The 24,022-nt window shown below is 45.4% G+C and overlaps 1 protein-coding gene across 5 annotated transcripts in view; it reads left to right on the forward strand.

Moving 5' to 3' along the window:
* tasora (transcription activation suppressor a) overlaps positions 1–24,022 on the forward strand; it is a 43,722-nt gene extending 19,700 nt beyond the window's left edge. Inside the window, exons 18-29 of one of the 5 annotated variants that reach the window (XM_079748029.1) lie at positions 2,140–2,267; positions 2,382–2,535; positions 2,672–2,920; positions 5,780–7,059; positions 10,567–10,689; positions 11,415–11,574; positions 11,659–11,767; positions 20,137–20,315; positions 20,425–20,565; positions 21,065–21,117; positions 21,232–21,812; positions 22,645–24,022. In XM_079748029.1, coding sequence (XP_079604155.1) covers positions 2,140–2,267; positions 2,382–2,535; positions 2,672–2,920; positions 5,780–7,059; positions 10,567–10,689; positions 11,415–11,574; positions 11,659–11,767; positions 20,137–20,315; positions 20,425–20,565; positions 21,065–21,117; positions 21,232–21,812; positions 22,645–23,062 — 3,575 coding nt within the window. In that variant the 3' untranslated portion in view covers positions 23,063–24,022. Of the gene's footprint in view, positions 1–2,139; positions 2,268–2,381; positions 2,536–2,671; positions 2,921–5,779; positions 7,060–8,717; positions 10,690–11,414; positions 11,575–11,658; positions 11,768–20,136; positions 20,316–20,424; positions 20,566–21,064; positions 21,813–22,021; positions 22,171–22,644 lie in introns of those variants that run through there. The other 4 variants (XM_079748030.1, XM_079748028.1, XR_013812290.1 and 1 more) reach the window with 4 other exon arrangements.

Below are 24,022 nucleotides of genomic sequence, written 5' to 3' on the forward strand. Positions count from 1 at the left end.
TATGACGATTTTGAAAAATTGACATTTAAAGAGCCAAAAGTGGCAGCCATCTTGAATTTGAAGGTCAAAAGTAGGTCAAATCCATAAATCTACATCATTTGTGTATTTCTTGACCCGTTACGGAACTTCTTTAGATGACCCAACTAATATAGAAACAGACAAAATGAGTTCAATCAAGGAACTTCACACTTTCAAAATTTGAGGCTCAAGTCAGCAATTAAATGTGCAAAGAAGCCAAGTTGGTCCACATAAAAAAACCACACAGCTTTGGGCAGTGGACTACCCTGAACATACACAAGTACAACATTATTCTTAATAGGCATATAAACCAGACTTCAATATAAGAAAAATGTGCAAATGCAAACATAAAACTAGGACTGCTGGCAATAAGGGGTTCATCAGGGTCAAGGTGATAAAATTCTTTAAACGAAATGGGCCAATTACAGTGCTGCTAATGACTGAGCAGCCAAACAAGTAGCCATGAAAGTGGGTGCCTCTCCCACTTGACAAAATGGCTACCACCATGAGGTGAACAAACATGAATACAAAGTGACCTGACAAATTTGGGAGACCACCACCACTTACAAATATCATCTGATCTATGGAGTGACTACATCCCACATACAAGGGTCACAAGACAATTAACTGTGACTAGACAAACAGTAATACACAAGTGGCTCAACAAAAATGGACTGCAACTACCACGAAACAAAGGGAGACAATGTAGTTGCCACTACAAACAAATGTTGCCAACTTACTCTAAAGTTGCAACCAAACGTGACCCAACAAACGTGGAGGACAAGCACCACAACAAAAGAGTCCACTACCAGTTACTGCACACAAAAGTCTTCCTCACAGTTAACAATCTTACACACATCATGCACTCACCTCATGGATATTCTAATCCCGGATGAGCCCCCATTTGTTGCGCCCCACCTCTAGTTGGCCCTACTGGGGCTAACAACAAACCACCCTTGACCCCAAATATCAAAGGACACCTTTTACAAAAACCCAACCAGTGGGATTTATTTACATAAACATATAAAAAGGCCATGACATTAAGATATCCAACAAAGATACAATAAAGAAAAAAATATATATATATAAAAATAAAAAAATACAACAAAGTCCAAAATATAAAGACAAGACAAGACCAATCCCAGAGAGGCGGCACAACCAGCCAGCAGTCCCATGACCAAAAGCATCCCCCATGGGAAGGGGAGTCTGTCGCTTCTAACTCCAGTCTTGACGAGCGGTTCAGGTGGTCCTAATCAGCTCCACTGATGCAGCAAACACAGAAAGCAAGCCCCCTTCTGAGGCTAAAGTCGGCACTTTTAACTTGATTGTGCCCTTGCACCACCCAAAGACCATTGCACTGCCACTGCAAGGCCAGTGGGGTGTAGAGGGGCGTAACAGTCTACCTGTGTGTCAGGTCTGTCTGTATATCTGTCTGTCTGCCTTTCCCCTCAATTGTCCTTGCCCCTGGTTATAGTTCATGCTTAATTTATTAAAATACTTTTCAAGGCATCTTCATAATCAGTGCCCAATATCAACCTTCTTTGAGTAATAATGTCATAATTTTCTTTCATCTTCAAAACGGAGGCATGAAAAGCTATGTGGGCCACGGCTTGAAGAACGTTATTGGTTAATATGGATATGTGCATACTGTAACAGAATAACCTTATTGGTTTGTATAGACATGTGTATACTGACGTAAAATAACCTTAATGGTTGATATGGATGTATACTCACTGCGAAGAACGTTATTGGTTGATGTGGATTGTATATACTGACACAGAAGAAGATTATTGTTTGATATAGATTGTATATACTGACACGGGAGGAACGTTTTTGGTTGATATTGATATGTGTTTATTGACGTAGAAATACCTTGTTGGTTATTACGGATATGTGCATACTGTAATAGAATAACCTAATTGGTTGATGTGGACATTCAAATTTACTTTTACAGTCCAGGGAGTCTTAAAACCAAAATGTTTCTAAGGTTTTGTTGATGGGACTTCACCTCAGAATGTACTTGGATGCTAGAAAAAATTTCATGTGGATTTCGTTGGCAGGTACCATTTTAATGATGCATCTGTAGAAGCTTTCTTGAACGGATTCTATCATTTCTTTCAGGACTCAACCAACACAGTGAAGCAGCCATTCAGAGTGGCGCAGAAGAGGAAGCGTGTGATAGGCTTGCTGGCAGGCTGGGTCTGCCCGCCAGCGGTGACCTGGACCTCCGGAAACACCAGGAACTGGAGGTGAGCTTTCGATCACTGTCATTTACCCATTGTCCTTCAGCTGGAGAATGCATTTGCATAGATTTGACTGGCAGACAAAAATATTTGTTTGTCTGTGTGTGTGCCTTTATCCAGGTGCAGACTGGTGGAAGTGTGAGCAGCATGGAGGGCTTCAGCCCTGGCTCCCACACTGGGGAGTTGACTCCTCAAGCAGTGGCCCAGGAAGAGGAAGAGAGGAGAGGGGGAGACAAAGAACACCTTATCCCTTGGGTTCTCATCCCCATAACAGGTCTGACTCGCTATACGTCCTTCTTCTATACATCCGTCAGGCTCTCTATATACGTCTGTCTGCCTGTTAGACGTGTTGAGGTCTGGTTCTCCACCAGGTGAGATAGTTAAATGGGTGTCTGTTAATGTGTCCTCAGGTGTCTGTTGTGACAAGTACAGTCAGCAACAGGTGGATGCCCCCCGGGACCCCCGCCTCTCACAAACGGCCAGGGACCCTAGCAACTCCACTGGGGCCCCTAGCACTAGTCCCCCCCCTTCCCCTGAGCTCTCCATCCCTACCTCCCCCCCTCCTTCAACCCCCCCAGGACCTTTCACCACCTGTCCCTCTAATGAGCTCCAGACTGGCACTGTCGAGGTACCGCCCTCCGCCCCGTGGCACCCGGCAGGTAAGAGAGTGTGTGTCTGTCTGTTTGTGTGTCTGTGTGTCAGGTCTCGTGTTTGTAAATATGAAATAGTATTTGAAAATACTGAATCATTTGATTCAGTATTAATTAACACACTGTTCAATTTTCAGCTGATTATTCTGATCAATGGTGTCCACCCACTAGTTGTGTGATTTTTACATTTCAACTAGGCATGGGCGTCTGTTTTGATTTGTGCTGGGGACAGAGACGCATTTGGAAGTGTATTTTCAGAAGTGGTGGTTACAATGAGGATGCACTCTTTTTTTCTCTCTTTAGTGTAGGTAATGAAAGGTTCTGAAAGACGGCATACCCATGCAGCTAATTACTAAGGAATAAAATGTATACAAAATCTGTCTGGCACGTTTTATGAAGAAAACGTTTCCAAAAAGTATCGGACATATGACCCACTATGTTCTGCTCCATGTATCCAATGTTGACAACGTGACATGACATGGCTAAGCTACCATCATAAACAAGAGATGCTAGGAAAGGAAATGAACTGCGTATTCAAGTTCAGAACGGGCAAACGTGTGGCTACACACAGCACTACAAAAGTCGTCAAAAAAATATTTGTTGCACAGCTGAACGCTGTATCACATGAGCTGGCTGTTCTCAATTCACAACACGCATTCCATCCAATCTAGCCTACATCAGGCATTCTGACCAAAACTCATGCATTCCCCCCCACAATTATTCCAGAATTCAAGCAAAGCAAGAATGACCAAAAGTCACTTTGTGTCAACAAGAGACTGACTCCACCGACTATCAATTGCAAGTTAAAACAGCCGACCACTTGAGTGCAAAAAACACAAAAGACCTCGCCACAGCACCAGCAAATCTTAAGCAATTAATATTGCGTCTTACCTTTATTTATGTGGCAGTGGTCTGCAGATGCATCCCGTGGTGTAGCCTACCACATCCAATTAGTTCAACAGGTTATTGTTCTGATACTGTCCATGGTACTAGCAACCTGCTCTGGTGCTTTTTACCTATGTATTTAGGCTAAAATGACTTGATTGTCTGATGCCTCATCATTGCATCCCAGCCAAAGAGTATTGGTATTATTAGTATTGGCTACTTGCCAAAACAAAAAAATAACTTCACACAGTGTGTCTCTTTTTACAATGTATTTGTTGTCATTCGTAGCGTTGATCAGCAGAGAAATAGTTCACCAATGTCATTGACGTCACTTAGCAACCGAATACGCTGGGGTTGATAAGTTACTGGACTGTGGAGTGATACAGATGACGTGAATCAGAGGCAAAAAATCCACTTTCCTTGACAGCGGTCAAATATGCTGGACGTGAGCATTCCATGGCATTGAGAAGAGCCATGTAATAAACAAATAATTGACAGCTGAAAGTTGGGAAGGCCCATGCAAGTGAATGGGGCAGTCTACAGCATTGAGAAGAGCCTTGTAATAATCCATAATAATTCAACTCGAATTTTTTTTTTTTTTTTTTTTTTTTCAAAAGTGGGTGCAAAATGAATCTTGACTAAAACTGGTGGGAACATGTCCCCAGCGGAATCGACGCCTATGCAACTAGGGACAAACATTCCTGATCAAATAAATTAAAAATAATTGATGAAGATAGGCTTGAAACTATCAGACTACATATTATGACGTTCCCACAAACGACACTCTTATGTTTGACACTATAAACTGCTTGGGAACACTAACGATGATAAAGCCCAAAATAAGGGAGGAAATTGGCCTATAGAACATTGTATCAGGTTTCTATCTTGGTCCTGGGCTCAAATACAGTATGTCTATGTTTGACTAAATTCTAGCACCCAGATCAATTTAAAGCACCACTTAAAATAATCTACAAATCTATTTCACATAAACATGGTTTCTATCAAATGAAAGCAGAGAAAACCTTCCTTCCAACTCAATAAAAACATGATGTTGAAGTGGGCCAAGTTTGGTGTTGATAACTTAATGAAGTACGTCACTGTCAACATAGAAAGCGATACGCTAAACCAAACTAGTGCACAACTTCCCTCATAGGGGGCTCAAAATTACACATACAGTGTCAAGTGTCAAACCATTGCTTGGAAAACTACAAATCGCCTGCAGAGACTTATCTCTTAACTCCACTTGACTAGGGCTGAACGATTTGGGGAAATAATCGAATTGTGATTATTCTGACCAATATTGCGATTGCGATTCAGTATGTGATTTTTCTTTTTAAAGCTCCTTATGTTCTGTTTACTCACTAAACAAGCAATAAATTATTCTATAGTATGACCAACACAACATTGGAAGCAGTCAACATATAAACTGCTCTTTCCTTTTGGCCAGGCCTATGTGCTGAGATGAATTGATGCACGAATTGATGTAATAACATCTTTATTTAACTATTGGATTGTAGAAGAAAAAAATATGAATCTTACCCTCCAGTCAGTAGGAGTAACAAATCACAAAAAATCGTAGCCTTTGCAATTGACAAATCGTGTTCTATTACATTGCGATGAGGTTTGAATTGTATTAATCGTTCAGCCTTAGACGTGACACGCCCTGGTGATTCCCTGGGAAAGGGGGGTCACTGGGGTGAGTGTTGAAGCATGGGCTGTGAACAGCTACTGAGGCCGCTTGCAGCTACAATTTAGAAATGAGTTTCCTCACTTCAGACAAGACTGCCTCAAAACCCCTTTTTTGTAATCATCCCTAATTTCAACTAATCATATGTGACTAGCTCAGGAACCTAGCACGGCGGGCACAGCTGTTGCACCTATTGTAAAATATAAGTTTGGGGATCAATAATCCTCTGGCTTCTCCCTAATGTTTGAATATTTGCTATAGTGTCCGGGTAGATGATACATCCCTTTCTCCGGCAGGTGTTGCCAGCCAGAACATGGATATAACCCCTTTTCTTGCGGAGACCACGCACACGCCTTCTCCGTACACCTCTCCACAGCACAAGGAGGTGGTGGAGCAAAGAGAGGAAATGGCACTGTTGGAGGAGGAGGTGGAGGAGGAGGAGGAGGAGAAGAAGAAGAAGGAGGAGGAGGAGGAGGTGATGATGGAATCATCAAAACACAAGAGGGAGGAGGCCAGAGCCCGGGTAGTCGCCTCCCCTGCTCCCCTTCTTCTCGAGGACGTGGATGGTATTGTGAAGGAGAACCTGGGTGTGTTTTCCTTGGACATACAGCACCTCCTGCAGGAGGTCAACATCACCTGCAGCGCCCAGCCTCACACACTGCGCACAAACCCCAGGCATCGCACAGTCTCTACGGAGCACAAACAATCTACAGCACGCACACACTCTATAGAACACAGCCCATCCACAGCGTTTGCACGGTCTGTAGAACACACGCCCTCAACAGAACACATCCCCCCTACAGAACCCAGCAGGAGGCTAGCAGGCTTTTCTCAGTACGTGTCATTCTTCAGCACCAGCACGCCGATCCAAGAATTTGTTTGCTCTCTGAGGAACGACATGAGCAGGTTACTGCAAGACACTCAGGCTACAGGTACTGATAGCCTGGCTAACGCTAGCCTGGCTGAAGTTAGCAGGACTGAAACCAATGTGACACTAGCTAGCAGTATCTCTGACTTCTTGGCCGGAATGCGAGCTAGTGCTTGCGACGGTAGTGGTAGCATTTGCAGTAGCTCAGAACCCCTTGGTCACAACGTGATGTCATCTGGGAGGGAGGGGGAGTCTGGACCCAGCAGTGGGCCAGGCTTCAGCTCTCCTCTCCTCCAGCCCCTCTCAGAACACCCCCCACCTTGTGAAGCCCCTCCCCAGCCCTCCCCAGCCCAGGGTTGTGTGGGACCCACACAACCCTCCTGGTGTCCCCAGCAACCGCCTGGGTTGCTTGGCAACAGCAGCAGTACCATCGGCAGCAGTCTGGTGGATGCGGACGGTGAAGGGAGTCTGTCTGTGCTAAGAGACAGATCCTGCCCTGACCCTGTCCCAGAGCCTGACCCTATCCCTGACCCTGACTCGGGCCTGGGCCAGGCTCCCCCGCCAGGAGCCATCAGCTCCCTGATCAGCCAACTGCAGCCAGAGGTGTTCAGCAATCTTGTGGAGATCATCAAGGACGTGAAGAGGAACTCGGTCCAGTTCTACATACACAACTCTGAGCCAGAAGACCTGCTCTACGACCAAATCAGGGTGGGTAAACCTCTCCACCAAACACTACTTCACACCTCTACACCTCTCTCAGGATACCTCTACAGCTTTGTTCCTCTACACCTTGCTATCGCCATACCTTTCTATCATTATACCGCTCAGGGATTCCCGCAGCAATTTACAGCAGCTTTACCCCTCTGGGTAGACAGGAAACCCCCCCCCCCCCCCCCCGGTCTGTTGGCAAACCCCAACACCTTAACTAACACATTTTCTGCGGGAAACCCTGCCTCTATTGCTCAAAACCTAATGCTTCTACACCTTTCTATCACTATACTTCTACAGCTCAGAACCTCCATAAATCTACAGCAATTAACTATCTCCAGCACTACTTCGGTGTGTCAACCACATAAAGGTGTCTCTCTACTAGTACTCATTTTTACATCTATGCTTTTAGTTATTTGGAGTATTCTTGTGTTGGTGTGGGTGTAGGTAGGTGGGTGCAGGGGCTGGCGGGATGATGGCCTACAAAAAACCGGTACACTGTGCCATCGTTCTCTCCAGGGGAAAGGTGGTGAATGTAGCCTTCCTGGCTGTAGCCTGTAGCCTCATGAGAGCCTCCTGATCACATTCTGTTTCTCTATGCATATCAGTCTGGCCTCTAGCCTGTTGAAAGCCTTTTCTTATAATTGTAACTGTTTTATGGGACCAATCAGTGCTACGGAGAGGGAGTTTCAGTTCTTGATCAACAAGAAGTGCCACAGAATGTTTTCTACTCTTGGCCAGCATGATGGTGAAAGTTATCAGCATCGTCTGGGCCATAGTTAACTAGGAGCCTATGTCTTGGTCATGGTTAACTAGGATTGCATGTCTGGGCCATGGTTAACTAGGATCCTATGTATGGGCCATTGTTAACTAGGATCCTATATCTGGGCCATGGTTAATGAGGATCCTATGCCTGGGTAAGTCTGGTTCATGGGTAACTAGGATCCTTTATCTGGACCATGGCTAAATAGAAACCATGTTTTGAGAACTAGGATCCTATGTCTGGACCAATGGTAACTAGAATCTGAAGTGTGGACTCAAGATAAAGTAGCTAGTACCTGAGGGGAAATGGGAGAAAAAAGGGCAGAAAAACGAGACTAGAGGCTGGTTTTCTGGTCACCAGAGGTCAAGACTATATTTGATATCCACTGTCGATGCTGAAAGGAAAGCCCTTCATGGCAGGTCCCCACGAATGGTATGATAATGGAGGGAATTAGACACTGGATGGAAACAGGAGACCACAGAGTGGGTAAGTAGTTTACTGACAGCCTAGCTCAAGAAAGACTAGCAAGACCCAACACATTGCCTTGTGGTAGATCTGAAAACTTATTACCACTAGATAACATGGATTGATTACGGCGTTATCAGACTACAAACTACAATGCTGGGATAGGGAACGCTGAGCTAGGTCAGCAGATCCTTCCTCCCCCTCTTCATGAACACACTCTGCTAGAGTACAGGGGGATCAATATGTCTGACCTGCAAAAGAGCTGACCGATTCCATCAGTGCATCTTTAGTCAGGAGCCTCTGAAGTTATTTTTTAGGATACACCGCACAGCGTTAAGGCTATGGGGAAGAAAGCACCTGAATTACTAACCAACATGCTCCATTTATGATGTCTATTCTTTTTGTTCAATGTTTGTTTTCTGTTGTATAGGGCAATGGGCAGGGCAATGCACCATGGCCTGTCGTACCATACCCAGGGGGTGCCTGGGCCCCTTGCCCGCCTGGTTCCTGGCCTGGGCCCCCATCTCCCCGGCCTGGGGGGAAGCGAACCAGGGTCTGCTGTGAGACGTGCCATAAGCCTGAAGGGGAGACCATGTTGTTTTTGCAGCGGGATCTCCTGATTGGCAAAACAGGCGTTTGCCCCACTTGTATTGTGACAGTTGGAGGGAAGAAGTGGGATATGTTTTTAGGGGCCATCCCAGGGCCAATCACTTGGGGCGAGGGAGTCCACGAGCCAAGGGACTTTCCCGAACCTTGTACCAAGGGTTTTCTTATTGGTGCGTCTGAGGAGCCCAACCCCATGCAGTGGCGGAGGATGCAGGGTATTAGCAAGGACGTTCAAAGGGGGGAGATATGCAGGTGGTATGTTACTGATGAGCGAGGTGGCGGCATAGAACAGGGCTGGGTCAGGGTTGGTGGACAGCTCAGTGTAGTTCTGAGCAGGAACTGGAGAGGAGCTAGGTTACCCTCAGCATTCTCTCGTGATCCTTTTACCTTGGTGCTGAAAAGGAAAACTTCTCCGAGACCCCGTCGGGAAAATAGGAGCAAGGTTGGGGAGCCGAAAAGGGCCAACAAGGATGAGCCACGACGTGGTCATAACAAGAGGAATATCAGTCATGACAGAGCGGAACGGGGGGCCATGGAGAGTAAAAGGAAGCTGCCCAAACCTCGGCAGACCCCTACACGGTATACCCATTCCCCCAGTGCCAAGGCAACCACAGACACTGATAGGAAGAAAAAAAGAAGAAGAAGGAAGTAGTACGTGTCAGTGGGCTTGACCCAGAATGACCTGGGTTATGAACCAACACAGCCCGATCCGATTTGACTTAGAGACCCCTTTGTGTCCCCTTCTGTCTTGAGTTTGATATGGCTCCTACCCTGCCTGAGAGATTCAACTTTTTCTAACGTAAGAGCCAACTAACTCAATTGACCCTGGCATCCCTGTTCAGTTTCAACCTCTGGTCCTCACCACCGCAGCACCTTATGGTCAAGTCCCAACCTATATCCTGGTTTCACTGCACTCGCCCCTCCTAAACTCTCCGCAACACACTGTATCACTACACTTTACGTCAACCTCTGAGGTCCACTGGCCAACACCTTCCAACTGTTCCTCCAAATCCTCTTCAAACAGGGGATCGTGCCTTTGGGCCGTTGGCACCCAGACTTGTATTCGGAAAAGTACTGTTTTGGTTCTGCTTTGGGGGTTTTCTTGGATTACGGTTACGGAAACACAATACTCCCATATATGGGTTTGATGTCTAAATATAAAGGGGGACAAACAGGGAAGCTTTTCCTGGCCCCTGGACAAGGCAGTTACAGACAAGAGTTGTATTTCTGTGTAACTTAAGGTTATTTGTCTTTATCTCTTCAACTGGTTTTATTTGTAATAAAACAACTGGATGTTCTTATTTTGGACAGCCACACCCTGTGTATAGTTTTTATTTATTATTTCCTCTTTGTTATCTTGTATGTGTGGTGAGAGACCCACTATGGGGAGGGAGTCTATAGGGATATAGAGCCAGCATCACAGCGGTCTAGACAAGGGTCGTACAGAAGGTGATTAGGGTGCGGTGTCTGGCCTCTGGTTATGGGAAACAGATTTTAAACGGGCATAAGGTATACTTTGCTTCAATGTCCTCAGATGCAGAATGACACGTCACAGGCTGTAAATAGTTGAAGGCCTGTGTGCTGCATAACGTTGTACACACAAGACTCAATAGGCTACAAATACACTGAACTAGAGCAATCGCTTACAGTGTGTGTGTGTGTGTGTGTTCTAGGAGTATCTGCTCTCCCAGGGACATGTAGAACAAAGTCCGGTGACCTTTCTGGAACAAAAGAGTCCAGGAGAGCGGTTCCTGGTGGTGATCCAGAACAAGGACATCTCTGCCCACATCCACAAGGTAACTCCCACACCGGGACCCCCGTGACACACACCTGGACACACCCGTCACACACCACCATTCACCTGTCACACACATGACTACACCTGCTCACACCTGGACACCTGTTGAACACAAGCAGGTCTTTCACAAATGCAGTGTAAGCCGGAAATGCTCTGGATAATATCCAGAGGGGCAGTGTGTGAAAGCAAATGTCAGAATCCGCCTGTTTTGGAGTTTACCCTGCCAGGCCCCTAGTGTAAAGTCTGGAGGATTCAGTACGAGCGAGCGGGCGAGTTGCTGATGTTTTGATGCCGTTTCAATCATGCGACGGGCGAGTTTCACGCAAGTGTACCTGTTTCATACTTTTTTCTTCTTGCGTGTATTTTGGTTTCAAACTTTTCCACTCTTCTGTTGATATTGCGGATACGTCTGATTACATGCAGTGTTATCACACCGCAAAGAGGGTCAGCCTGACAGAGTTGGAAGCCTCACCCACGTGTTCCACTGCAAACCATGTCCTGCCTCCTACATGCTCCACGCAGGCACCACCCTTCGCCTAACGTATACAGAGTATCTCTGTTATTTTTGAACACGTATGATGCAGCCTATTTCAGGTTGTGTTTTGCATGTTTGAAAGGGCAACACTTGATCATCTCCGGACCTGGCTCTCTGAAGTTCTTTTCGGAGTTCATGTATGTATCAAAGGACTACTGGTGACACCTGTCCTACACCTCATACCTCAGGTCCCAGGGCTTGTGTCTCTGAAGAGGCGGAACTGTGTCAAGTTTGTAGGTGTGGACTCTCTGGATGACCTGAGGAACGGCAGTTACAACGAGCTCTTTGTATCTGGAGGCTGCATTGTCTCAGACGAGTTCGTCCTAAATCCCCACTTCATCACTCATGGTAACACACGTGTACACACACACACGTTACTCACACGTTTCACAAACATGTCTACTCTAGTCCTCTAACAGTGTGTGTGTGCAGAGCGTTTGGATGCTCTCCTCATGTTCCTGGAGGAACAGAGCTCAGCTGAAGGCATGTGGCGGTGGAGGATCCACTGCAAGACTCACAAGAACCTCAAACAGCAGGCCAGGTACCCGAATGCTACTGCAGTTATGTTTTAGTTTTGGTAGTACAAAACAGTAGAAATGCAGAGTTTTATATGTATAGGTATTAGGGGTGTAACAGTACACAAAAGTCACGGTTCGGTACATACCTCGGTTTTTAAGTCACGGTACGGTACGGTTCATAGTTAAGGGGAAAATTTTAAAAAACTGCTTGTTTGTCAACAACGGAGAATGGCCGTAGATCAGCAGCAATGAAAACACCAATAAACTTGGTTATGGCATTTGCATTTCTGAATTCCCACACAGGGGTTTTTGAAATAGTGTCATGAGTTGGGTTTGCACAGCTCGTTTTTTTTTCCACAGCAACAGTGATAGTAACACCTGGATGGTGCCTTTTCAAATGCGTGTGCTAGGGATGTGCATTTCTGGCAAAAATACTATTCGATATTCGCTGAGAAGTATTCGAATAATATTTGAAAATCGGTCAATCAAGAACCCCCCACGCACGCACCTCGGATGCACGCACTCTCAATGTAACAGGAAGAGGCTTTTATGATTTGTATGAAATCAATCACTTTATTTCAACACAGGGATGCAAACTTGTCACCTTTCGGCGAAATTCGCCGTTTTTGTTCCGAAAAAGGTCATTTGTGTGATTCATGGAGATCTGCAATAAAAATATTTCGGGGGGGGGGGGGCGTCCAAGTAATCGGCGAACGCAAGCTGTCATAAATATTTATTCCAAGCTTGTTCGTTTGGCCAACCCGTGTAATCATGTCATCTTCGGGTCTGTAGCTGCCTTGATGCCGTACTAGACAGGAGTGACGTTGGTACGCTTCAAAAACAAGGGAGTCAGGCTTTCTAACGTAGGCTAACGTGCTAATGTCAGACAGTTCGCTGACATACGCATCGCAAATCACAACCATTTTTGCTGGTTACAATAACGGTGTTATCGGATAGTACAGTGTCTATTTCTCAGGAACCTTTGAAAAATCTAAGCGAGAAAACAACGTTAAATGTACCTACCATACCTTCACATTAAAAAAAAAAAACTAAAATAAATAATGGAAAATCAACGGAGCAAAGGCTTACTCTGATATCAATGTAATGTTAGCGAATGAGGGGTGAGAAGCCCCCTACCTCCCCTTGCTAATATTTATTCCGTTCGTCCAGAGTCAAATCTATTCTTGAGGTTCCAAATATTTTCAAAGCAGTTTGTCTTTCAATGTGAGGAGTCGATCAAGTTATTTTATGTTCCGTCGTTTGAAGCAAACCTTTAAGCCCTGGCATTGGTCTCCCATTATTTATACCTTCACTGGAAGGGAAGTCCATTTTCCAGGCTCTCTCCAGCCCCCTTCAGTGAGGCAGAGGTTAGGTATGCCTTCCATGCTTTTTCTCTGTGGTTTTATGTCTAACTAGCTTCTACACATACGTGAAATACACTACCTATTCAATGGATACAAACGACATAATAAAATACAAATATAAATTGTAAAATAAAATACGAATATTTCAGGGATGAAAAACCAATGAGAAAGCAAAAGGCATGCGCTCAACCCAGTGTGTGAGGGATTGTCGCTGCCTCATCTCGCAAGTCTCCTCTGTATGAACAGGACATGGTCAAATTCAGCGATTTTGATTATTAAAATGTTTGGGATCATTGTAATCATATAAAAATGACATTTAAAGCACAGATCAGTAGATACATATTAATATGTATTTTATTTGATCATTATTTGTTTTTTGCATTTCATAATGACTTTTGTTTAATGATGACGAGGCGGAATTACGCGTTGAAACGCACCGTTACGTCCCGTTAGCAAAATTATAGAAAAAATTGTTCACAACGGTCCTTCATGCCGGCTGTCCAGCGAGACAACGTTACAACACTTAAGGAAGCTGCTCTCGTTTTACGGTAAGCAATCTGTATATTATATGCAATACAATAAGTAATTATGCAGGTTACCTTGTCAAGTTAGTTTTTTTTCTTTTGGCTTGCCAACGTAGTTAGCTAGCCAATATTTAAAATGCCTTTTTATACCTTAACTGTTTTATAATATGCCTATTTATTGCAACGTAAAGCACGTTTTATTTGTTCTAAGTATGAAAGCCTAGCTAGCAAATTCACCACTCTCCCACTTCAGTTTGTTTTCAGAATGAGAGATTTTGAGGAGGAGGATGCCATTACTGTGGCTCAACTAGAGGCAGGAGTAAGGTGCAAATGGTCCTGGTCCTGGCTGAAGCTAGACTCTAAGAGCAATGTGAAGGGAGTAGAATATGTGTTTCCACTTTCTCAATTTTTCAAAAAAATTGACAAACCAGGCCATGCCCGATGCAGCCTCTGCTGCAAAGAGATAAATTATTCTACCAAGGGCTCCCATGCCCTTTTGGCACACTGTAAAACAGAAAAACATACCCAAAAGGTGGTGGGTATTATGACCACACGTAGCATATTAGTGTCAACAACTCAGGGCCAGTCACAGCAGGGACCATCAATGCCTGGCCCATCACAACAGAGCTCATCAATGCCCGGCCCATCACAGCAGAGCTCCTCAATGCCAGGCCCTGAGCAGATGAGGGAAAGAGTGAAGGTGCCAGTACCACTCTTTGAAAGGGTAGCAAATGCAGAAGTGAGTGTTGGTTAGCCAGTATGTGCTAGTTGTTGTCATAGATCATTACATTAAGCCTAGATAAGCAGACAAGGAAATCATTTTTTTAATAAAGAATGTGCTTTGCAAGTGGTATCATATAAAATACTAACATTTTTTTTTTTTTTTTTTTTCAGGCACTGGTTCTTGGAACCATTGCAGAACATTCCCTCCCCCTATCTGTAGCTCCTGTCATTGTTGAGCTTGCCCAGACACTGGCTCGGGATAAACCAGCTTTGACGGGCATGAAGCTGTCCCGGACTGCTGCCTCATACAAGATGGTCCAGGGCCTGGGGCACACCTTCTCCGAGAGGACGTATGAGCGCATCAGATCAACACCATTCTCAATTAATTTATAAGAGAGCACATCAAACTCAAATAAGAAGGTGTTGTCCATTCTTGTGTGCTACTTTAATCAGGAGCTTAAGCATGTGGTTGTTGAACACCTTGGCTCCATTGAAGTCCTAAAGGGAATGGCTCAATATTTGGAAACGGCCTTGGTGACCTTTTTCAATGACCATAACATTCCCTTTGCCAACCTCATCAGTATGATGATGGACTCCTGTAATGTCATGCGTGGGAGCAAGTCTGGGCTGGAGACCAGAATCAGAGGGACGCACTGCCAAAACCTCTTGGATGTTGATGGAGATTCTTGCCACCACATCCATAATGCCGCCAAACAGTTTGCTGCCCCCTTCGGCCACCACCTAGAGCAGCTCTTTTCTGACCTACACACAGACCACCAGTGGGCTTCAGACCAGTCGAAATACCTGATTGAGATCTGTGAGTTTATGGGCATTCAAGGAACGAACCCACAACGGTTTGTGGCACATCGGTGGCTGTCGGCTTATGATGTGTGGATCAGCACTCGCCGAATGTTGCCGGCATACAAGGTGCTCTACTATGGATTCCTTAGCAAGGCAGACCAGACCCTCTACGAAGAAGTCCTACAGGAGATCTACAAGGACCATAGTGTTGGTGAGCGGGCAAAGGCCAGGATCAACTATTTCCACCAGGATCTCTCCAAAAAAGGAATGCCACAGGTTGGTAAGGACAGAAAAGAGAGGGTGGTGAAGAAAGTCTGGTTCGAGAGTCTCAACACTAACCTCCAGCTGAGCGCTTACCTTGGTGTCCTTCCAATCCTCAAGGTGTATGTGATGGTGTTCCAGGGTAGCCAAACCCTTGTCCACAAACTGCATGACAAGCAGCTTGGAGTGGTCACCAACTTCATGGCATGCTTTGTCAAGGCTGAGCATCTTCACACCACACCGAAGAAGCTCATGGAGATGGAGTTCAGGGACAAAATGCTGCCTCTCAGGGAGTTTTATGTCGGACCGGTGGCTGAGAAACTCAAGGCAGAAAATCCAAGTCATCCGATTGTGCTGCAGTTTCTCGACACAGTGAAGACTGCATACATGTCAACAGCAGCCTACATGCAGAAAAGCTGCCACTGAACAGCAGGACCCTACAGGCACTGTCTGCTCTGGACCCATTGGTAAGAGGCCACTCAGAGACTGGAATACTGCTGAAGCGGCTGTCAGGGCCAGGGATGATGGGCCACTTGGTGCCACCCTAGTGTGACGTGCCACTGGAAGTGGTGAAATTCACTGTGGATTCTACCCTTCCCCTGTACAGCGATGGTGACAACATGGTGAACTGGTGGGCAAAAGTGATGGACACTGGCAGGTACCCAGGCCTAAACCATGTGGTTCGAGGGGCTCTCTCCATTTTCCACGGACCCATGGTAGAATCATCATTCAGTGCCATGGGAGACATAATAACCAACAAAAGCACCAAAATGAGCATGGCAACCTACAATGCTATCCAGACAACCAAATATGCCCTCAGGTCCAGGAGTCAGACGGCCATCCAGATGTTTAAGAGAGATGATGTGAAGCTCTCCAGGGTCGATAAGGTCCTTTGCAGGAACATCCACACTGCAGGAACATTGGACAAGGCTCGCAGACAACAGGCCATGTTGAAAAAAAAAGAGAGGCAGGAAGAGTTTGAGTGCCAGCCATCAACCAGTGGCGAGCAAAGCAGGAAGACTGCAGTGGAGGAGGACAGGCAAGCCAAATTGAGGCACATAACCGCTCAAAAGCGGACTAAGGCACTGGAAGTACTGGTACAGGCAAAAAAGGCAAAAAAGATTTGAGATTTTTGTGTACCTGACATGTTTATTTTATTTAGTTTTGTATGTAGTTCAATATTGTATACAAAGGTTTATTTAAATATTTGGTTGTGTTTCTGTCAAGGGATGCTGGGTTGGGGTGGGGGGAGCCAAATGGGAAGGGAGTTAAGTGGGAAGTATTTCAAATGTTTATTCTGTGAGTTACCCATGTCAAATTCTAATAAACGGAAGTAAAAAACAAAGAACTGGCTTCATTTCTCATTCCCTTGTTCGGAAAAGAATCAAGGACGAGTTAAAGGGGTTGTGAAAGTTGATAACCATCCAAGCTAAATAGCCGCAACTTATTTGTGTTTTACTGGAATAACATTGAAGCATATGCAATATATATATATATTATGTGTGTGTGTATATATATATATTGTGTGTGTGTATATATATATATATATATTTTCGCGAGGGGGTTTGGGTCCTTGTCACCTTTTTCATCCCTGATGAGTTTGCACCCCTGCAACAACTGCGCCGTCAACATTCAACATCTAAATTATTTCAACGTGGGCTTAGGCCGATAGACCTACATGCGCCGAAAACGGATCGCTATTTATTTATTTATTTTGCTGAACACAGCCTGCATGACGGTGAACTAGACACTTCAAAAAAAAAACTTCACACGGTGTTTCTTTTTACAATTTATTTGTTACCAGCATTCGTATTGTTGATCAGCAGAGAAATAGTCCGCCAAAGACGTTGACGTCGCTTAGCAACCAAGGACGCTATTCACCACCGGAAGTTGTGAAGGCCAATGCAAGTCAACGGAGCGTTCAACAGCATTGAGAAGAGCCGTGTAATAAATAACGGTAGTCACATTCATCATTCGATATTCTACGTGACTCCGACTATTCGACGATCGTTGCCCATCCCTAGCGTGTGCATGTTAAAGTGCTGTACGTAGACACGGAGAGCCTTCGCCATAGCCGGAGAGCATCCAATATTTTTTAACTTTCCATCAACGCCATTGACCTATTGGTTGACGCAACGGAGACAGCAAGGGCTGTGATTGGTCCTCTTAACAAATTCATTTCCGGAATCACTTCTCCGGTTTGGCTTTGCACCCTAATTACTTTGTACATTGTTTACTTTGCACCTTAAGGACCAATAAAACACCAAATAAGATTTGAAAAGCTTTGGAAGTTTATTTGCAACACTGCTTTCATGGTTTGTAGTCAACATATAAGTTAGATCGGGCGGCGAATTGCATTGCATATCCGACATCCCAACGGAGAGCTGCTGAGGGGTCTCCGTAGTTACGGAGTCGGATTACAGAGTCGGAGTAGTATACTTTGGCTAAACGGCCCGGGAGGAACTCCAACTTCAAGTTTTAAATTCCGCATCGCAAAACAAGCCTTTACATTCGCCATATTAACACTATGTACGCCACATTTACGTACCGCGGTACACCTCTGTAACCACTCCGAAGTGCAGACCAAATCAATGGTTTGGTTAAATTCTCGATTTTTGAGGCGTGTCTCAGTTCATACCATATGGGGAGTGAAGAATCTGAAAAAAATAGGAAAAAATGTCTGGGTTTTATTTAATCAACTTTAGAAATGAACAAGAAATAGATAGGCTTTTAAAGGGAAATCTGGTGTAAAATGGATCTGGGATATGTTTAGTTTGATAACGAGTTGGAATGTTCCTTTGGTAGCAAAAAAGCGCATGTAGAAGCATTCTTAAGTTGGCTTTTTTTGGCAGATTCTACCAAAATGCTATAAACTTGGAACGATGGGGGCATGTGCTATGGTAAAAACTAAATCGCTATTTTAAACCACTTACAAGGCTAGAAGTAGCCTGACACTTCTTTGGTAGTATAATAAGGATCTTAACATATAAAATGAGGCATTGATAACTTTGTAAGTGTAAAGATTGTTTATTAAAAAGGACATTTCATACACAATACCATCAGTAGTTCACCCGTCGACGCCATCTTGTCTTTAAGACTCGATAGGTAGATTGACGAACACAGAGCTTGTGACATCCGTGAACAACACGCAAGCTCTGTGTTCGCCAATCTACTTATTGAGTCTTAAAGACAAGATGGCGTCAACGGGCAGTGTTGGGAAAGTTCACTTTCTACGTGAACTAGTTCAAAGTTCAGTTCACAAATTTTAAAAGGAACTAGTTCAGTTAAACGTTCAGAATTCAAAATTTTGAACTAAGTTCACAGTTCCAAAAATGAACTAGTTCATAGTTCTTTTTTTCAATATGTTGCTGTGAGCTATTATTTTTTTCCGGTATTTTGAACATTGAGCCCCCTTTCTGGTTTGTCTAGGATGAAATAGAGTGGTTGAATCAAGTATCGTAGCGAAGTACAGTTTCTATCGTGTTTTATTGCATATTTAGCGTATTTTGTAAATCCCATTGATTTCTGTTGGAAGACTCATTGCTCGTTGGCCGGAAACGGAAAGGGGTGGTGTTCACGTTTGGTTGTAGTGTTTTCGTTGGTTCTAGACCTACTGTTGAGACGGAGAACTAAGCGAAAAGACTACAACCAAACGTAAACAGCCCCATTTTCCGTTTCCGGCCAACAAGCAATGATTCTAGGAGGTATTCTTGTCCGCTGATCGAGCCAGAGAGCTAATGTTATGGATTTTACATATTTATAATTCGAAATTCGTCCCAGCCTTTATACCACAGATAATCTACTCTTTGTCTGATTACAGTTGAATTCATTTTTCACAATTTACCAGCTCTCGTTTTTAAGAATAATCACCGCGCCATTCGTTTCAATGGGAATCGCGACGGTTTATACTTTCAACATAAAGTGTACATATTTATAATTTGAAGTTCGTCCCAGCCTTTATACCACAGATACTGTAGGATCTATAGCACATAACCAAGTTTTTTGATTACAGTTTAATGTAACAGTAAGCTGACACCACCGCAACTGCAAATTAACCACACGGAGATAACCATGGCAACCCGTTAAACAAATTTTCTTTTTGCAATCATTCTGCGCGCCCATCCGCCGTGTTGATAAACAAATAACCCCCCTACTGGACGAAGTTAAACCGAGTGAGCGTGCCGTTCACAGACACCAGAATAAACAAGTTCACGTTCATCAGGCAGTAATACAGTACGCTCAGTTCACCTTCGCCCAAAATATGAACGCGTTCAGGAACTATCGTTCAATGAACGCATTCAGGCACAACACTGTCGACAGGTGAACTACTGATGGTATTGTGTGCATAAAATGTCATTTTAATAAACAATCTGTACACTCAAAGTAATCAATGCCTCGCTTTGTATTTTAAGACCCTTATTATACTACCAAAGAAGTGTCGGGCTACTTCTAGCCTTTTAAGTGGTTTAAAATAGCGATTTAGTTTTTACCATAACACATGCCCCCATCGTTCCAAGTTTATAGCGTTTTGGTAGAATCGACTAAAAACGGCCAACTTAAGAATGCGTCTACATGCGCTTTTTTGCTCCCAAACGAACATCCCAACTCGTTATATTAAACATATCCCAGATCCATTTAACACCAGATTTCTCATTTAAGACTGTTGAACAATACCGTACTACTTCAGTCGAGGTCTAACAGTCTGGTTTGTTTGGTCAGGTTTAAAAAGGACGCTGCCAGCTTATTGGACGTGCTCTCAGCCTATCAGAAGCGACTGATGGTAGAGCTCCTTCCCTACCATCACTGTGACATGACTAAAAGCCAATCACCTGATCTGGAATGTCTGATCGAACTGCAAGCCAGATACACCCAGCACAGACATCTCATCTTCCTAACAGGTACACACACATGCATACACACAGGTCACAGGTTTGTATGATTTTACAACATTTATCAAATTGGCTTGGTTTCTTAATCCTTTGAACTCTGAATTCTTTGGTTTATCAGAGCGTCGCTTCGAGATGTTCCCAAAATATTCCAGTAGTGGCATCATCATTGCCAACATGGACGATGTCATCCACAACTTCAACAGCCTGGTTGTTGACCAAGGCTACAAGGACAAGCCAATAACAGAAGACTTGCCAGAAGGTGAGGTTCCTGTAGAGAGGACTTTAAATCAATTGTCCAGCCATTGATTTGCTTAATGCCCTTGTTAAGTGAACAATCAGACAATAGAGCAGAAACATTTTTCATCCACACACACAAGTTATTGTTGTTCATAATTTGGACTAATGACAGCATTAACGATTGAAGAGCAGCAACCCCAGAAGTGAACCTTGAGGAACCAAAAATGTAATTTTTGTTTGAGTTATTCAGCTGATAAATTGTGGTCAATTATGCATGTGTGTTATTAATCAAATTAGTGAATGAGTTTTTGCAAAAAATTGATTCTTTGGCTTTTTTCAATTCATTATTGCTTATAAAATATCCTTGTAAATGTGAACCTGGATTTATTATTTGTGTTTGCTTTCTGACACTGTAGTGGGTTGAGCCTAGTCATCTCCAGAGGTGTCGTAGTTACCATGGTTGCAATTGGTCTTGTGATGGTCCTGATGCTATGGTTACTAACAGTCTTGTGTTTGTCCAGGTGTGGGTCCAGGGGTGCTAAACAGGCAGCTGAGTCAGGAGGACCCTGTTCTGGTATCTGAACTCTCTCCTTCCTACTTCTCCAAACCCCCAGTTGCACCTACTTTCTGCCCTCATTTCCTCCCCCTCTCCTCCCCCACAAACCTGCCCGCGACTCTCCTCGACCAGCTGGTTCCCGACTCTCGCAAATCCCACTCGACCTCCACCTCCTCCTCCTGCTCCTCCACCAACGAGGGCCTGCCGCCCCAGACCAATGCTGACTTTGAAGCGTTGCGATTCGCCATATCCCACTTTAAGGCGGAGCGCCAGGCGAGGGCTCAGAAGCTTCAGCAGCACGGGCGGGAAGGTGGAGCCAACGGCTGCCCCTCCCCTCCCAGCGGACCACCCGAGGAAATCCAGCTCACCCCAGGGAGGAAGGCCTTAGCAGCCACTCTGGACTCCATTCACTCTGTGCTGGCGACAGACAGGGGAGGGGCACCGGAGCCAGGGGGTAGCGCCATGGGTGGAGCACATCCGACTGTTGGGGGAGTCAGTGGAGGGGCATCACAGCCAGTGGGCGGAGCCATGGGCGGAAAAGTTGTAGTCCAGAGTCAGATCAGCGTGAAGGCGGAGCCGTCGGCCATAGCAACAGATGGCACCAAACTGAAAACAGCCAATGAGGGTGAAGAGGGCGTGTGCTCAAGAGGTCTGGTTGACGCCGAACCCATCTGCAGTACCATGCCTTTGCCTATAAAGAGCTGCACTCCCAGGTAGGACCACTTTTGCCGTGTGTGTGTGTGTGCTGAATGTGTGATGAGCAATGATTAAACCAGTGATTCCCAAACTTTTTTTTTGTCAGACCCCCCCTCCCTCTTTGGTAAAGAAAATAAGCCCACGCACATGCTCTGACAGTTTTTGGTACTTCTTGCAATTCAGTTACCATGTTATTTCTTTCCTTTTCTGGCGATCCGTCATGCAGAATAGGGCGTGTGGGTTTGAATAGCGCTAGTGCTGCGGTGCAATTTCGTGGAAACTTGTTCAATCCACCTGTACTTAACTGGAATGTGGGCCCAATGAACTTCAGCCCCGCTGGCCAGAAATGTGGCCGTTTGAACCATGGCCGAGCCAGTGAGTACATCCTTTTTGGTCATGTACTGTAGATGGTGTCACTAGTTACCTTGTTTGTTGGCAGCTTTTGTGTGCAACTCTTTCGTTTGTTTCGCATGATTAGCTTGTCGCCGCGCTACAATTCGTTAAATTCTCCCTTGCATCCCATCCCCCTGCGCCCCCCCTGCAGTGCCCCTCAGTGCCTCATACCTTGGGAAACACTGGATTACATCATTGTTCATCTTTCCTTTTGAAACGAACATATGATTTTTTTTTCATATGCAAGGTCTAAATCTAGTCATGATATAAGCCATGCTAGCAGGTAAGTCTGCATCTTCCGTCTGGTTAATGTTAACATGCTAACCACGCTAGCTAACCACACTAGCTAACAATGCTAGCTAACACAAGCGCCGCACAGCAGCAGTAGACTGTGGAGCATGGCCAGGCATCGCATCTGCAAGCCTCCTCATCATTGCCCTGTTTTGTGTTGTCAAGGCAACAGGGAGGCCCGGAACCTGCGTCGGGACAGGAGGAGGCCCCCCAAGCCTCCAAGATGAAGGGGTTCATCACGACCCCAGGCCAGGACCCCCCCGGCACCTCGCGCACGCCTGTCCACCCCTTCTACCAGTTCCCCCAACAACCACGATTTCCACAACCCCGGTTCCACTCGGCTCTCCTCCCCCAGCCCCCCGCCGCCATGCGCTACCCCCACAACCCCATGCTCGGGCCCCTCTCTGCCCTGGGGGGAATAAGGCATCTACTGGGGCCCGGGGTAGTCTGGCCGGGGGCCCTACTCTGGAACTTCCAGCAAGCAGGGAGGGAGATGAACCTCCCTAGCCTGATGGGAAACTTCCCTAACCCTGGAGCCCCTGGAGCAAACCAGTACAGACCTGGACCTAGAGGAGGGAGGTAGACTCAGACCTGGACCTGGAGGAGGGAGGTAGACTCAGACCTGGACCTGGAGGAGGGAGGTAGACTCAGACCTGGACCTGGAGGAGGGAGGTAGACTCAGTGAAGACCTGGAGGAGGGAGGTAGACTCAGACCTGGACCTGGAGGAGGGAGGTAGACTCAGTGAAGACCTGGAGGAGGGAGGTAGACTCAGACCTGGACCTGGAGGAGGGAGGTAGACTCAGTGAAGACCTGGAGGAGGGAGGTAGACTCAGACCTGGACCTGGAGGAGGGAGGTAGACTCAGTGAAGACCTGGAGGAGGGAGGTAGACTCAGACCTGGACCTGGAGGAGGGAGGTAGACTCAGACCTGGACCTGGAGGAGGGAGGTAGACTCAGACCTGGACCTGGAGGAGGGAGGTAGACTCCCTTCTGGCCGGTTCATTCCCTGCTGCGGTGTGATGAAGAAGAGGATTTGGGCGTTGAGAAGCGATGAAGCCATATTTATTTTACCATGGCAAGAGACAGTTTTTAATTGACTAACTCCGTCCAGCTCCGTTGACTTAAGAGACCCTGTTGTACAAAGTCCTTATGTTTGCCTCATACTAGCAGAGCGCTTCTAGCGCGTTTATATTTAAATACTTTTTCTACAATGAACCTGCCGTTCTCGGGCTGCGTTCAGCAGGCCTTTGACACACCTGCTCTTCAATGGAACATTTCTATTTTCTGAGGCAGAAAAGGGCTGTCTGGGTTCAATGTCTTCCAACATTTTTTCTTGTTCCATGTTTGCTGGGTGTTCCCCGGAGAGCCCCTTGCTGCTCTTCATTTATCCATCTGCCAAGTAATTTCAAAGTTCATGAGTTTCTTGGTTTGTTCCAAACTCGAACCCACTGTAACCAGTTAAAGACCAGCAGCTTCTTTTAACTGAAATCCTTTTATTTTTTTACTCATAAAGGTTATGTTTTTATTAAAACATTCTGATCAA

The sequence above is a fragment of the Pollachius pollachius genome (genome assembly GCF_949987615.1).
Source record: "Pollachius pollachius genome assembly, chromosome: 12".
Taxonomy (NCBI): domain Eukaryota; kingdom Metazoa; phylum Chordata; class Actinopteri; order Gadiformes; family Gadidae; genus Pollachius; species Pollachius pollachius.